The 16,554-nt window shown below is 46.7% G+C and overlaps 1 protein-coding gene across 3 annotated transcripts in view; it reads right to left on the bottom strand.

Moving 5' to 3' along the window:
* The window catches only part of DCLRE1C (DNA cross-link repair 1C), a 40,562-nt gene extending 27,403 nt beyond the window's left edge, over nucleotides 1–13,159 (bottom strand). The window contains exons 1-3 of one of the 3 annotated variants that reach the window (XM_012455977.2): nucleotides 12,993–13,159; nucleotides 8,601–8,652; nucleotides 5,250–5,334 (exon numbers count right to left, since the gene is read on the bottom strand). In XM_012455977.2, coding sequence (XP_012311400.1) covers nucleotides 5,250–5,334; nucleotides 8,601–8,652; nucleotides 12,993–13,101 — 246 coding nt within the window. In that variant the 5' untranslated portion in view covers nucleotides 13,102–13,159. The remainder of the gene's footprint in view (nucleotides 1–5,249; nucleotides 5,335–8,600; nucleotides 8,653–12,992) is intronic. The other 2 variants (XM_012455978.2, XM_012455980.2) reach the window with 2 other exon arrangements.
* Nucleotides 13,160–16,554: the final 3,395 nt, after the last annotated feature.

The following is a 16,554-nucleotide window of genomic DNA, read 5'->3' as shown; positions in this document are numbered from 1 at the left end:
ATAAATGCATATAATCTGGGCCGGGCGTGGTGGCCTCCCAAAGTGCCTGTAAGCCCAGCACTTTGGGAAGCCCAGGCAGGTGGATCACCTGAGGCCAGGAGTTCAAGACCAGCCTGACCAACATGGAGAAACTGACTCTACTGAAAACAAAAGTTAGCCGGGCAGGGTGGCGCATGCCTATAATCCCAGTTACTCTCGAGGCTGAGGCAGGAGAATCACTTGAATCCAGGAGGTGGAGGTTGCGGTGAGCAGAGATCAGGCCATTGCACTCCAGCCTGGGCAACTCCGTCTCAAAAAAAAAAAAAATTCATATAATCCTTTGATACGACAATTCTATTTCCATGAATTCATTTTTCCTCCTTCATCTCCCCATCCCTACCACTGCCATTCCCCTCTCCCTCTCAATTTTGAGTCTTTGTAAAAACATGTGGTCATGTGTCCTGTGTATAAATAGGTTTTGTGCCTCAGAATGGGTCCATGACAAGGATGCCTCGTACACTGGTTCTTTTTTTAGACCGAGTCTCGATCTGTGGCTCAGGCTGGAGTGCAGTGGTGTGATCTTGGCTCACTGCAACCTCTGCCTCCCGGGTTCAAGTGATGCTCCTGCCTCAGGCTCCTGAGTGGCTGGGATTACAGGTGCCCGGCTAATTTTTGTATTTTTAGTAGAGATGGGATTTCACTAAGTTGGCCGGGCTGGTCTCAAACTCCTGACCTCAGATGATCGGCCCACCTCAGCCCCTCAAAGTGCTGGGATGACAGGCGCGAGTCTGCGACACCTGACCCTTGTTTACATTTCTTTAACGGTTACTGATGTACTCAAGTTTCCTACTCTTCCTGCCTCAATTTTGTATTTTTCTGTTTTTCCTGATATTTATCTACTTTGTCTAAATTATGAAATATACTAGCATATTTAATTTTGCGAAAAAATGGGATTGCTGCTGTTAGTAGTTATTTTTCCTTTATATTCTTCTGTATTGTTATATGCATTTTTGTTAAAAAAAAAAAAAAAAAAAAGTCAGACTAGGCACAGTGGCTCACACCTGTAATCCCAGCACTTGGGGAGGTCAAGGACGGCAGATCACTTGAGGTCAGGAGTTCGAGACCAGCCTAGCCAACATGGTAAAACTTCGTCTCTACTAAAATTATAAAAATTAGCCAGGTGCGGCGGTGGGCACCTTTAATCCCAGCTACTTGGGAGGCTGAGTCAGGAGAATCACTTGAACCCAGGAGGCAGAGGTTGCCTCCAGGCTGGGTGACAGAGGGACACTCCATCTCAAAAAAAAAAAAAAAAAAAAAAAAAATCAAAATCAATCTTGGCAGAAATTGCTTTCCAGAACCAGCTTTTAATTTTGTCAATCCTCTTTTATTTTCTACTGTAGTTGTTAATCTGTATACCTTAAACAGCTGCTTTTATCTTTATTCTTTCTTTCCTTAGGTTTGCTTTGTCCTTCCAATTCAATCTTACTGAGTTGAAGATTTCTTTAATTTTGGGCTTTTGAGATGGAATCTCGCTGTCTTCCAGGCTGGGGTGCAGTGGCGTAATCTCAGCTCGCTGCAACCTCCACCTCCCATATTCAAACAAATTTCCTGCCTCAGCATACCAAGCAGCTGGGACTACAGGTGACCACCACCATGCCCAGCAAATTTTTCTATTTTTAGTAGAGATGAGGTTTCGCCATATTGGCCAAGCTGGTCTCAAACTCCTGACCTCAGGTGATCCGCCTGCCTCCGCCTCCCAAAGCACTGGGATTACAGGCATGAGCCACTGTGCCCAGCCTCTTTTCTAATATATCTGTTTAATGCTATCAATTTTCCTTCAAGTGCAAATTTAGCTGTGTTTCACACATTCTGACACACCACATTTCCAGTGTCCATCAGCTCCTTCCCCTCCCTACCATCGAGATGGAGTCTTGCTCTGTCAGCCAGGCTGGAGTGCAACGGTGCCGTATCGGCTCACCGCAATCTCCACCTGTTGTGCTGAAGTGATTCTCCTGCCTCAGCCTCCTGAGTAGCTGGTATTACAGGCGCCTGCCACCACGACTGGCTAATTTTTGTATTTTTAGTAGAGACGGGGTTTCACCATGTTGGCCAGGCTGATCTCAAACTCCTAACGTTGTGATCCGCCCGCCTCAGCCTCCCAAAGTGCTGAGATTACAGGGGTGAGCCACAGAGCCCAGCCTTTTTTATTTTTTTGAGATATGCTCTGTGTTAGCCAGCCTGGAGTGCAGTGGTGCAGTCACGGCTTGCTGTATCCTCAAACTTCTCAGCTCAAGTGATTTTTCTGCCTCAGCCTTCTGAGTGGCTGGGACTACAGGCACACACTACCATACCAGGCTAATTTTTAAGGTTTTTTTTTTTTTTTTTTTTTTTAAAGACATGGGGCCTTGCTGTGTTTCCCAGGCTGGTTTCAAACTCCTAGATTCACCCGATTTTCCCACCTTGGCCTCCTGAAGTGCTAGGATTAACACATGAGCCCCCAAGTCTGGCCACATCAGTTCTACATACGTTTTCTTTATTGTACAATTTCCTTTTTAACCTAAGGGTTAGTTATTGTACCCATTTAGTTTCCATGTGTCTGGGAAGATTTTAGCTGTCCTGTATTTCTGATCTCCAATATCACTGCATTCTTTTGTGACACAGGACATGGTCAGTTTCTGTAAATGTCATGGATACCCCAAAGTATTGTTTTTTCCACTGAGTATGAAATTCTGTTTATTTGTCCACATTTATATGTTTTCTGCGTCTTCACTTATTTCCTGCCTCCTGCTTTTTTCAGCATCCGGAAGGAGCATGTTAAGCCCTCCAGTGACAACTGTTGATTTCCTGTTTCTTGCCCTGATTCTGCGGTGGCCTTGAACTATGCCAGCTCATCTATGCTGGAACTACCTGCTAGAAACATTCAGACAGCAGACGTGAACTAGCAGGCTACTTTTAGTGCTCTGAAGGGCACCAGAAACGGTACCAGCTCATGAACACTGCTGACCTTCTGGCTTAACTAAGAGACTTGGGCAGGGCCACAGCAATGCCAGCTTCTGCTAGGTGCCTCTGTGACGCTTCTCTGAGTCCTTGGGCAGGACCATGTGCCTCAGAGCCAAAGCAGGAGACACGCGCTATTGAGGCTGCAGGAAGTGGGAGACAGAAGGGGGTTTCCGTCTGTCCTCCCAGGCTTACTGGGCCATTTTGCATTCCAGTTTGTCTTTGCTCTCCTCCATTTCTCTTCCAGCTTTCCTTCCTGACTGCTGGCCAGGGTGACTAGTAGCAACTTCCAGCCAAACGCCAGAGACAAGGGGAACAGGCTTGCTGTTGTGACTGCTCTGCAGAAGAAAACAAACCCCCTTCCCAATCAAAGGTCAGGTATTGAGGAGGATGATACCAAGCATGAAAACACGTGCACACATACATGTGCACATACACGTGTGCACATACACTGAGAGAGGATGAGAAGAAAGCCTCTGTCACATGACCGCACTTTCGGGGAGGGCAGTGTAGTCCCTAAGCTGGGGACAGAAGTGTCTCCTGTGGCTTGAGAGAGAGTAGGAGCAAGCAGCCCTTTCCAGTGTGGTGCAGGTTGGGCCTGGGTACGCCTGGTTTAAACTTCACCACAGTGCTAAGGCAGGCAGAGGCCTTTTTGTCAGCTTGCCCAAATGTGGGCAGGAGGAGGCGCTGGCCTTGACAGCTATAAGCAATTTAGCAACAAACAGAGGCCGGGGGCAGTGGCTCACACCCGCAATCCCAGCACTTTGGGAGGCCAAGATGGGGGGACTACCTGAGGTCAGCAGTTCTTAAAGACCAGCCTGGCCAACATGGCAAAAGCTCGTCTCTACTAAAAAAATACAAAAATTAGCTAGGCGTGGTGATGCAGGCCTCTAATCCTAGCTACTAGGGAGGCTGAGGCAGGAGAATTGCTTGAACCTGTTAGGCAGAGGTTGCAGTGAGCCAAGACCACGCCACTGCACTCCAGCCTGGGTGACAGAGTGAGACTCTGTCTCAAAAAAAAGAAAAAAAAAAAAACAGACTCTTTGTGACACTTGGGACAAACTGCTCTCCCAACTCCCACAAAGATTTAAGACCTACTGTACATAATGAACTCACATTCTGTTTACTACGGTTCTCCTCAGATTAAGCACTGGGTGACAGGGTCTCTCAGTTTCGACTCCAGCTGGAGGCTGTTTTGTCAGCTGCACATGCGTCTGTATGACCCACGGTTCCTTTGAACACTAACACCTTCCTCCACTCGTATCTTCTTCTACCTTCTTTTGCCAAGTCTACTTTTTCTGATATAAAAACTGCCACTCCGGTACTTTTGGCTTCTAATTGCTTAGTAATTTTTCTCCTTTTCCTTCCCCCCAAATTTCATTTTTCTACCTATATTTATCCTTCTGTTTTATTTATGTCTCTTGTAGACTAATACTGATGTATTTGTCTAATCTTTTTTTTTTTGGAGATGGAGTCTTGCTTTGTCACCCAGGCTGGAGTGCAGTGGTGTGATCTCAGCTCCTCTCACCGCAACCTCCGCCTCCCAGGTTCAGGCACTTCTCCTGCCTCAGCCTACCGAGTAGCTGGGATTACAGGCACTGCCACCACACCCAGCTAATTTTTTGTATTTTTAGTAGAAATGGGGTTTCGCCCTATTGGCCAGGCTGGTCTCCAACTGACTTCAAGTGATCCGCCCACCTCAGCCTCCGGAAGTGCTGGGATTACAGGTGTGAGCCACTGTGCCCAGCCAGATTTGTCTAATTTTTTTTTTTTAACTTAAACTGAGAATTTGTATTTTGATCAAAGGTAGAATTAAATCCTTTCCTATATATAGAAATTACTGTTAAAATCGGACTTTTTCTGCCTTCTTTGCATTTTCTATGCACCAGACTTTTCTCCCTTTGACTACGTCACATTAGACAAATGTATTTTGTTCTGCCAAACGGAAAAGTTACCCATTCAGCCAAGCGCAGTGGCTCACACATTTAATCCCAGCACTTTGGGAGGCCGAGGTGGGCAGATCCTCAGGTCAGGAGATCAAGACCAACCTGGCTAACACGGTGAAACCTCGTCTCTACTAAAAATACAAAAAATTGGCCAGGCATGGTGGCATGCACCTGTAGTCCCAGCTGCTTGGGAGGCTGAGGCAGGAGAATCACTTGAACTGAGGCGGCAGAGAATGCAGTGAGGCGAGATCGGGCCACTGCACTCCAGCCTAAGCAACAGAGCGAGACTCTGTCTCAAAAAGAAGAAAAAAAAAAGAGAAAACTTACAATTCGTTTCTCCCAAAATCTGTATTTCGGGCTAGTTAACAGCAACTCCTTAGTCACAGGTGAACAGTATAGGCAAACCTTCAAGCTGAAAGGAAAAAAGAAAACACTTTCAGTACAATCCAAAATGAGCCATTTTGGTGACTCAGAAATCTATTTCATCATACATCAGTGTTCTGTAATAATTCAGAAATTATGCTGGCACAGAATCTGTGAGAGTCACTTCCAGCATACCTATGCCCACCATTTCAGTGCCATCAGGAGCACAAGGTGTGGGTGGAAATGAGGTGTTCCCTGGACCTCCTCCAACAACGATCCCTCACCACTGTTACTTAGAAATACACGCTTGCATGTGATAGGTGTGTTTGGAAAGATAACGCCACACATTACGCTACCTCTCGAAAAGGTGTGCTGGGAACAGAAACTTCTGCTTTTTACTGTATATGTCTATTCTTTTTTTTTTTTTTTTTTTTTGAGACTGAGTCTCTGTCACCCAGGCTGGAGTGCAATGGCGCAATCTCGGCGCACTGTAATCTCCGCCTCCCAGGTTCAAGCGATTCTTCTGCCTCAGCTTCCTGATTAGCTGGAATTGCAGGTGCGTACCATGATGCCTGGCCAATTTTTGTATTTTTGTAGAGATGAGGTTTCACCATGTTGGCCAGGCTGATCTTGAACTCCTGCCTGACCTTGGGTGATCTGCCTGCCTCGGCCTCCCAAAGTGATAAAATTACAGGGGTGAGCCACCAAGCCCAGCCTTTTCTTTTCTTTTTTTTTAATGAAAAGAAATTAATTTCATACTAAATTTTTTAAATGTAATGCTATCATTTAGAGGTTAGGAATACAGTCCATGGCAGAATGAGTTTTCCAAAGATGGCCACACAATGATATACCCCATCCATACATGCTCTCCTTACAAAATAGATACTAAAATTCCTCCACTGACCGGAGGGGTCTATGTTCCTTCCCCTTGAACCCGGGCAGTTTTCTGTAATGACCTTTCCCATAGAATGTGGTGGAAGTAATTGCATGGCTTTTGAGGTTAGATCTCCAGGCACCCGTATCTTCCTCACGGCTTTCTCTTAGGACACACACTTTTTAACCCTGGGTCTCCATTTAACACATCTGGCTATCCTGATGGACGCATGCTAAAGAGACTTTTTGGCGGGGGAGTGGGGGCTCACTCTGTCACCCAGGCTGGAGTGCAAGTGATCCTCACACCTCAGGAGCCTGGGCAGCTGGGACTACAGCACACGTCACCACGCCTGGCTAATTTTTCATAGTTTCTGTAGAGAAAAGGTCTCCCTGTGTCATCCCGGCTAGTTTCAAACTCCCAGGCTCAAGTCGTCCTCCCACTTCACTTCCCAAAGTGCTGGTTTGAGTAGCTTGAGCCACCATGCCTGGCCTAAAGAGACTTCTAGAGATAGAGATGCCTAACGCGTGTAATCCCAACACTTTGGGAGGCTGAGGCAGGCCAATTATTTGAGGTCAGGAGTTTGAGACCAGCCTGGCCAACATGGTGAAAACCTGTCTCTACCAAAAGTACAGAAAGTAGCTGGGTGTGGTGGCAGGCACCTTTAATCCCAGCTACTCGGGTGGCTGAGGCAAGAGAATCACTTGAACCCGGAAGGCAGAAGCTGCAGTAAGTTGAGATCACACCACTGCACTCCAGCCTGGGAGACAGAGCAAGACCCTGTCGCAAAAATAAATAAAAATAAAATAAAAAATTATAGGCCAGGCGCAAAGGCTCGTGTCTGTAATCCCAGTGCTTTGGGAGGCCAAAATGGGAGGATTACTTGAAGCCAGGAGTTTAAGCCCAGCCTGGGCAACATGGTAAGACCCTGACTCTCCAAAAATAAAAAAAAAGAAAAAAAAAATTGAACTAAGAAATACACAGTGCCCAGATACATTAAGTATTCAATAAATATTAGCTATCATTATTAAGAACAAAGACTAGTGCTTTGATTAGCAGAGAAACCTGACATCCACTGGCCCTTTGCAAATACGTATCTTGAGAACTAGGAATTTAGATTTAGGCAGTGGCTGCAAGAAAAGCATCTAATAGTTCAGCTTTAAAAAAAAAACCCAGTACTGTATGACCCTTTACAATGGAGTAGCCATTCTCTCTCACATCCTCTTACACAAATAACAAGGAATGAGTTATTGCTGTACCCAACAGCATAGATGAATCACACAAACATAATGTTAGGTAAAATAAAACAAATATAAAAGGGTCTATTTGGGGCCGGTGCCACTGGCTCACATCTGTAATTCCAGCCCTTCGGGAGGCTGAGGCAGGAGGATTGCTTGAGTTCGAGGTCAGCCTGGCCAACGTAGCAAAACTCCATCTCTATTTTTTGAAAGACTTTATTTGGTATGATTCTATTTATATAAAGTTCACAAACAGCCAAAGCTAATCCATGATGACAAAAGTCAGAAGAGAGGTTACCTTTGGGAGGAGGGAAGGACCGGACAGGAAGCAAAGGTCTGGGATATTGGTACTGTTCTATTTCTTAATCTGAGTGAAGCTACACAAATGCATTCACTTTGTAAAAGACTATATCCTTAGATGTATGTACTTTTCTGTACAGATATTATCTCTTAATTAAAATGTTTGCTCTGTAATCCCAGCTATTTGAGAGGCTGAGGCAGAACTGCTTGAACCGGGACCCTGAAGGTGGAGGTTGCAGTGAGCCAAGATTGTGTCACTGCAGTCCAGCATGGGCTACAGAGCAAGACTCCATCACACACACAAAAAAGTGTTTGCTTAAAAACACACACACGGGACCGGGTGTGGTGGCTCACGCCTGTAATCCCAGCACTTTGGGAGGCTGAGGCGAGTGGATCACCTGAGGTCGGGAGCTCGAGACCAGCCTGACTCAACATGATGAAACCCTATCTCTACCAAACATACAAAAATTAGCTGGGTGTAGTGGCATGTGCCTGTAGTCCCAGCTACTTAGGAGGCTGAGACAGGGGAATTGCTTGAACCCGGGAGACAGTGGTTGCAGTGAGCCAAGATGGCACCATTGCACTCCAGTCTGAGTGACAGAGCAAGACTCCATCCCCTCAAAAAAACACCACACATGGCTGGGCGCAGCGGTTCACACCTGTGATCCCTGCACTTTGCGAGGCCTGGCCGAGATGGTAAAACCCCATCTCTACTAAAAATACAAAAATTAGCAGGGCACGGTGGCAGGTACCTGTAATCCCAGCTACTCGGGAGGCTGAGGCAGGAGAATAGCTTGAACCCGGGAGGCGGAGGTTGCAGTGAGCCGAGATCATGCCACCGCACTCTAGTCTCGGTGACAGAGACACACACACACACACACACAAATAAGTAGCAAAATAAATTACCTGCACTCCAGCCTTCTTTTCAAGGCAGGGGCTCTTAATCCCTTCATGTGATCTAAAAACAAAAGAACCAAAATTCATAAATATGTTCTTTTCCAGAGGATTACTTGGCCCAGAGGAAACAGTTGTCTTCTTTTTCAGCTTCCTTTTAAGAGAAAACCCATGAGGATTGCTTTTATAAGAATGGATTCACATGAGCTATGGGCTCTGTCTTCTGCAAGTGAAGAATCCTTCTGAGAACAGGACAGGCTGCCGGTCTCTGAGCCATGGAGATCAATTTAAAAAGAGAGTGATTCCCTGCATCATAGGGCAGAGTTTAAAATCACTTTGGGCAGCCACAGAAGAAAGAGATCCACTTCTAGCCCTCCACTCTCTTACTTCATTTCAATCCAACCATCCTTCCAGCCTCGCTCTATGTGACCCATTCACTTCCTGCCACTGAAATCAGTCTATCTAGAAATTCAAGCCCGTGACCACGAAACCAGCTAGGAAATCACTAAGGCACAGAATAAGCGTTTCATCATTTTTTCAGCCTACTGTGATGATGGATTGAAAGGAAAATATTACTATCCACAAAGACTTGCTCCATAGCCTTCCACATTAACAGACACAGAAAGGTAACAATGAGACTAGTACTCTAAGTATATCATGCATTCCAATATACTCTGAATCTTTAGCATGTAAAGGCCTAGACAACAATGACTAAACACTTCTAATTTGTTTAATTAAACCAGCTGGGTCCGGTGGCTCACACCTGTAATGCCAGCACTTTGGGAGGCTGAGGCGAGCGGATCATCTGAGGTTAGAAGTTTGAGACCAACCTGGCCAACATGGTGAAACCCCATCTCTACTAAAAACACAAAAATTAGCTGGGCATGGTAGCAAGTGTCTGTAATCCCAGCTACCTGGGAGGCCTAGGCAGGACAATCACTTGAACACGAGAGGTTGCAGTGAGCCAAGATCACACCACTGCACTCCAGCCTGGGCGACAGAGTACAACTTCGTCTCAAAAACAAACAGGAATGATAAATTGTTTAGCTAAACCAAACCAGTTCTAATTACCACCAGCACCACCACACACATAAACACACCCTCAATTTATGTGTGGACATCATTAGACCCAGTGAAAACAGAGCAGTCACCCCACGTCACTGGGCAGCCCTTGATTGGATACATGCCTCCGGGAGAGTCTACCTGTCTCCCAGTGGGTGAATTCCCTCAAGGTATACCCGGTCCAGTCTTTTAGGGTCTATGGGTGTATTGGGGGCAGGACTCTCCATAACTAGGGTTTCCAAAGTTTCTGCCATGGCAAAGAGGAGGCTGGATCTGGACTCTGCTCGATGCTCCCACACTAAGCAGGCAGCACCCCGCATGGTCACCATGATCCCTCCTCCTCACCACCCCAAGGCCCCTTCCCACTGGTGGTCAGAAGCACTGGGTGAGTCTGCTTTGTGCTGCTGGACCTGCACCCAGGGTCTACTTTTCCAGGGATGTTTTCCTTTTCCTTGGCCACAATAAATTATCTGAAGTTGCCCCTCAGAGGGATTTCCCCAACCCTGGGCCACTGTCTCAGGCCTCAGGCCTCAGATCTCCGGTGTCCTCTCATCTTCCAGAAGTTACTGATGATACTTAGTAAAGCCCACCTGAGCACAGCACTGGCTTCCAGACGGCCCACAAATAAGCATCAGGTGGGTCCACGGCCTACTCTGAATTATAACAAAATGCGATGTGGGGCTGGATGAAGGTGCCTCACACTTGTCATCCCACCACTTTGGGAGGCTGAGACGGGTGGACCACTTGCCCCCCAGAAGTTCTATACTAGCCTTGGCAACATGGTGAAACCCCATCTCTATAAAAATACAAAAATTAGCCAGGCATGATGGTGCATGCCTGTAGTCCCAGCTACTCAGGTGGGAATGCTTGCTGAGGTGGGAGGATTACTTGAGTCCAGGAGGTGGAGGCTGCAGTGAGCTGTGATCCTGCCACTGCACTCCAGCCTGGGCAACACAGCAAAACCCTGTCTCGAAAAGAAAAAAAAAAAAAAAAAGTGACGTGGATGGGTTTACATGCATTTTTTTCTAGCAAAAGAGTTCATACGATGTCTCCTGCTCGAGCTGCTGTAACAAGATACCACAGATACCATAGCTGGCCTTCACACCAACCCTATGAAGAAAGGCAGTGTTTTGGTTGCCTTATATACCAGAAAAGTATTTCTCACAGTTCAGGAAGCTGGGAAGTCCAAGATCAAGGTGCAGGGCGATTTGGCTTTTGGGAAGGACATGTATCCTAACTTCTCACTGTGCACTCACATGGCTTTCCTTGGCATGGATGCATGAGGACAGAGCGCCCTTTCTCTTCCTCCTCTTGTAAGGGCAATAATCGTATCCCAGTAGGACGCCACAGTATGACCTCACTTAAATTTAACTTCCTCCCAAAAGCCCCAGCCCCAAATACAGTCACTTTTGGAGTTAAGGCTTCGACGTATGAATTTTGTGGAGATAGTCCATATCATAATCAAAGAAGCCTGTATCCCAAAGAGGTTAAAAGGCAACAGAAGGCAATGTTAGAAACCCCCAAAAGCAGAAGTTGAGTTTCTAGCCCGTGATGCGTTTACGTGCTGGTTGAGTAAGCAGATCCACACGTGGTTAGAGAACAGAAAAAGTTGTTATAGACTGTTCAACAGCAACAAAGAGTCCATTCTCCCTTAATGCACAAACTGATGGTAGTGATTCCACAAATTCCTTTAGAGGAATTATTTCTCCAAACTCACTAGTCCTGAACATGAAGTGCAAGCTTCTAAAGTATACTTTAATCCTGGCTAGCCCGTTGTGAGTTCAGAGACTCCAGTGAGACTCAACACAAAAAGCACAAATAGGCGCATCCTCGTCCAGCAATGGATTCTCAATGAAAAACAAAACCAGAAATCTGCCAGACACAGTGGCTCATGCTGGTAATCCTAGCACTTTGGGAGGCTAAGGTGGGTGGATCACCTGAGGCCAGGAGTTCAAGACCAGCCAGACCTAGATGGCAAAACACCGTGTGTACTAAAAATACAATAATCAGCCGAGCATGGTGACTCGCTCCTGTAGTCCCAGCTACTCGGGAGGCTGAGATGGGAAGATCCTTTGAGCCCAGGAGGTCAAAGCTGCAGTGAACAGAGAGCATGTGCCACTGCACTCCAGCCTGGGCAACAAAGGGAGACCTTGTCTCAAAAAAAGAGAAGACGCTCAAAGAGGTGCATGGTGCTAATATGGCAGCGCACCAGAGGAGGTCCAGATTTTCCTCATTAAAGAGAAATCACTGGTGGCTTTGTGGAAAAAAAGCAGAGACATTTCCCAATTTCAACAATTTATAATCCAAGTGATTGATTCTACATACAAGACAATAGTTGGCCTTCACATCAATCCTGTGAGGAAAGGCAGTGTTTGGATACCTATAATTTACTTTAAAACACTTTCCCACTGTGCATGTGCAGATGGGTTTGTTACACTGACTCCATAGGGTAGTGGGAGCGTCCTGCTCCAGCACTCTGCAAGGCCACACAGCAGGAGGCAGCAACTCCAGCGATTCAGCTGATCATTTTCTCCAATTAACACTAATGGCCGAGCTAATTAGCACAATGAGCATTAAAACTGTTTTCACTGGTAAAAGTGACTTATTAGCATAATAGAAGCGAATATGAACAATGGTTGTGAAATTAGCGGTATTTAAACTCTGGAAATTAGCTCCCATCTCGCCTGGAGTATCTAGCCCCGAGCTTCTATCATTAACAACGACACTCTAACCTTACTCCCCTAAATCGGTCCAGCTGTGAAAGGATCCAACTGTAAAATCATAGTTGCTCTTCTGGTTTTCCTGATACCATCTAGAAGGGTAAAATCCCACCATCCTAGACTGGAGCAAAGCTTTCACACTGGATGCTGAGAGAACATCCAAAGGCCAGGGAGCTCGTACTTCATGGAGTTCTCAGGTGGGCTGTTTCATAATTGTGTGTGTCTTGAGTGTGCCTCCTTTGCTAACCAACGTTTGAGGGTGTGGTCAAATGGATCTGAAACTTGTTTTCTTTGTACAGGGTGGCGAGCCTCTGGGGGAAGAACTAACCCTCGCCCATCTCTGACCATCGACCACCAGCAGAGCTACCAAGGGAACCTACTAGGAGTGCCTGATCAAGCTGGCCCGGGGCGCAACTGGCAGGCGCCCTTACGCCGCGTTACCCAGATCCGAAAATAGATGAAGCCTTTGAAAGGCTGAAGAGCCCGACGGGGACAAGGTGTGCTGGCCCCTCCCTCGCTGGCCTCCCACAGGCTGCAGCCCCTTGCTCCAGGGCCGGACCCTCCCGTCCTCTCTCCAGCCACCCCGCGCCCTGGGAGCTGGCGGCGCGCAGCACTCACTCACCCTTGTGGCAGTGGGACAGGAAGTAGGCGCGGGCCCTCAGGTTCTCCCTGTCGAAGCGGTCTATGGAGATGGTTGGATACTCGGCCATCTGTCCCTCGAAGGAACTCATAGTGCCACCGATACCAACGCCGTGGACCCCACACCCGCAGATCAAGCCCAGGCCTGCCCCTACCTTGCCGCCACTTCCGGGAAGCCGCGCGCCGCCTCGCCATTGGCCGGCCGAACGCAGCCGTGTCCAATGAGAGAAGCCAGGAGACCGGGGGGCAGAGCTAAGGAGCTTCCGGTAGGGTTCCAGGTGCCGGCTGCCTGGGGTTTAAATCACCCGCGCTTCGCAGCACGCGGTGGGCCGTGAGTCCCGCCCAGTGCAAAGCTCATTCCTGCCAAACAAACGCAGGTGTTGCTTGGTTAGGAGTTGCCAGTGTCTGTGCAGGTGCAGTCGCGCGAACGGAAACCGAAACTTCCAGATCTGGCGGCCCCAGCCAATGAAGCGAGCGGGCTGCGGAGCTGCGCTTAGAAATCATTTTTGGTTCCGCTTCCGTAGAAACCAGAGTTCAGATCCCCCCTCTTTCTCTTCTCTTCCCAATTTCTAACCTTGTGGGATAACCGTGAGGATTGTATGAGAAAGTTTGTATCTAACTCCCATGGTAGATTCAGTAACTATTAATTCTCTGTTCTATTTATATAATCTACAAACTGAATAAGCTGTCTCTGCGTGATCTTGAGGCAAATAAGATTCCAATAATGTCTTAGCTGCTCCCTCTCCCCTGGTCCCCCGCCCCGACCTTTTTGAGCTATACTTTTAGGAAGTTATTGATAGGCGGAAAGGTCAAAATTGTTTTGACAACCAAAGCAACTTTATGAAAAGGTTTGTTAAAGTACTGTATTAAAATTCACCAAATAATCACAATTGAAGAAGAGAGTTAAATATTTAACAGCAATAATAGTAAAAGCAAAACTTTATAATTTGTAGTTGCTATATAATAAATTTTGTTATGCTGTGTGCTGTTTAATATAAAACCTAACCCCCAGCTCTACTTAAAACTAACTCCCTGTAAAACCTGTCGTATCTATTCTCCCCACATTCTCAGCAAAGTTCCCAGGCATCTTAAGACTCCTGTTTTTCTTGCTGACCATCTGCAAGGTCACAGGGCAAGATAACACCCAAAGAATGTACAATGCGTTTCTCAAAATGCTGTTAATCGAACATAACATACATCACAAAACATGTTACAAATTAGTTAACTGTTCTTTGTTCTGGCTTCTGTAAAGCTGTTAGCTGCTATGTCATTCTGGATATATAAAAAGTGCCCCATTTTCTTTCTCCTTTGCTCAGCCTTGGGATGCTAATTTGCTGAGCTGGTGGCCACCTTCATAAAATCCTCCTGTTTCACCCATTGGTCTCTTTGGTCTCTTGAATATTCTGCAACACAATGATGTTTATTGTGCTCCTTCCTATCAAATCTCCTTCGACAGTATAATTAAACAACCCAGAACACACTGATTTATTCATTTATTTATTTATATATTTATTGAGTCAAGGTCTAGTTCTGTGGCACAGGTTGGAGGGCAGTGGTGTGATCTCAGCTCACTGCACCTGCACCTCCCTGATTCAGGTGATTCTCCTGCCTCAGCCTCCAGAGTACCTGGGATTACAAGTGCCTGCCACCATGCCCAGCTAATTTTTGTATTTTTAGCAGAGACGAGGTGTCACCACATTGACCAGGCTGGTCTTGAACTCCTGCTCTCATGCAACCCGCCCACCTTGGCCTCCCAAAATGCTGGGTTACACACATGAGCCCTGCCAGGCCTCCATAACACTTGAAGTCCCATTTTGTGCACAGCACAGTGAAAGCCTTTGGGTAGCATTCAATCTATCTGGAGACAACATTTTTGCAGAATATGGCAAAAAAAATCAGAGACACAAAGTAACATGAGAATAAATCCAGGAACAAAGATTTCTGACCAGGGAAATCAAGAATCAGAATTCCAACCCGGGCAGGCTTCGCCTGTAATCCCAGCACTTTGGGAGGCTGAGGAGGGTGGATCACCTGATGTCAGGAGTTCAAGACCAGGCTGGCCAACATGGTGAAAACCTATCTCTACTAAAAATACAAGAAGTCGGGAGTGGTGGCACATGTCTGTAATTCCAGCTACTCAGGAGACTGAGGCAGGAGAATCACTTGAACCTGGGGGGCAGAGGTTGCAGTGAGCCAAGATCATGCCACTGCACTCCAGCCTGGGCGACAGAGAGAGATTCTGTCTCAAAAAACAAAATAAGGCCGGACACAGTGGCTCACGCCTATAATCCCAGCACTTTAGGAGGCTGAGGCAGGCAGATCACCTGAGGTTGGGAGTTCGAGACCAACCTGACCAACATGGAAAAACCCCCTCTCTACCAAAAATACAAACTTAGCTGGGTGTGATGGCACATGCCTGTAATTGCAGCTACTCAGCATGCTGAGGCAGGAGAATCATTTGAATCTGGGAGCCGGAGGTTGCAGTGAGCCGAGATCATGCCATTGTACTCCAGCTTGGGCAACAAGTGTGAAACTCTGTCTCAAAAAAAAATGAAAAAAGGGAAAAAAGAATGTCATCCCTAGTGAACATCACCTTGTTCCTGCAATCATGATACTCAGAGTTCTATTCAAATACAGATTCCCATGAAATCTTGAGGAGGGGTAGGAGAGGTGACGTGGAGAGGTATAGACAACATAATCACTAATTTAGGTAAAATATCCTGTTAGTATACTACTGGCAACACCTTTGATGGTCTGTCTTAGAACACATGTGAACAACTGCCCTGGCAGTTGTTATGGAGACCTAACAACAAATTCTGTTGTGAGTCTTTTGTCTGAAGAATCTCACAGACTTTGGAGCTCCAGGAAAGGCAGGTCAAGATAATGCTCGTGATCTTATACATTTGCTCACTTTTTTACCTCCTCCTCTTTCCACAATGGATGCAGTACAGACAAAGGGAAATAGAGTCAGGACAAGGGAAAGATAGGGTAGAAAATAGGCAAGATAGGTAAGCACAGCCCAGACCAACCTAGTCAATCAGAAACTCCAGGCAAGTGGGACCTGGCAACCTGCAGCTTAACACACGCTGTAGGTGATTCTGAGGGGTCGTAAAGTTTGAGAACCACTCGATTTGAGTCTAAAGAACATTCAAGGCCAGGCATAGTGGCTCATACCTGTAATCCCAAGACTTTGGGAGGCCAAGGCGGGCAGATCACAAGGTCAGGAATTCCAGACCAGCCTGGCCAACATGATGAAACCCCGTCTCTACTAAAAATACAAAAATTAGCCAGGTGTGGTGGCGGGTGCCTATAACCCCAGCCACTTGGGAGGCTGAGGCAGGAGAAACGCTTGAACCAGGAGGCAGAGGTTGCAGTGAGCCAAAACCGCACCATTGCACTCCAGCCTGGGTGACAAGAGTGAAACTCCATCTCAAAAAAAATAAAGAAAGAAATAAGAAGAACACTCAGGAAGTCTGGGGCAGGAATCCAGGTAGGACGTTGCTGCAATACTGCAGGAAATGTGATGGTGAAGCTTAATTCAGTCA

This window comes from Aotus nancymaae, unplaced genomic scaffold, assembly GCF_030222135.1.
Source record: "Aotus nancymaae isolate 86718 unplaced genomic scaffold, 86718_ANA_hifiasm-v0.15.2.pri h1tg000077l, whole genome shotgun sequence".
Lineage (NCBI taxonomy): Eukaryota > Metazoa > Chordata > Mammalia > Primates > Aotidae > Aotus > Aotus nancymaae.
This window is presented reverse-complemented; position numbering and strand designations above follow the sequence as displayed.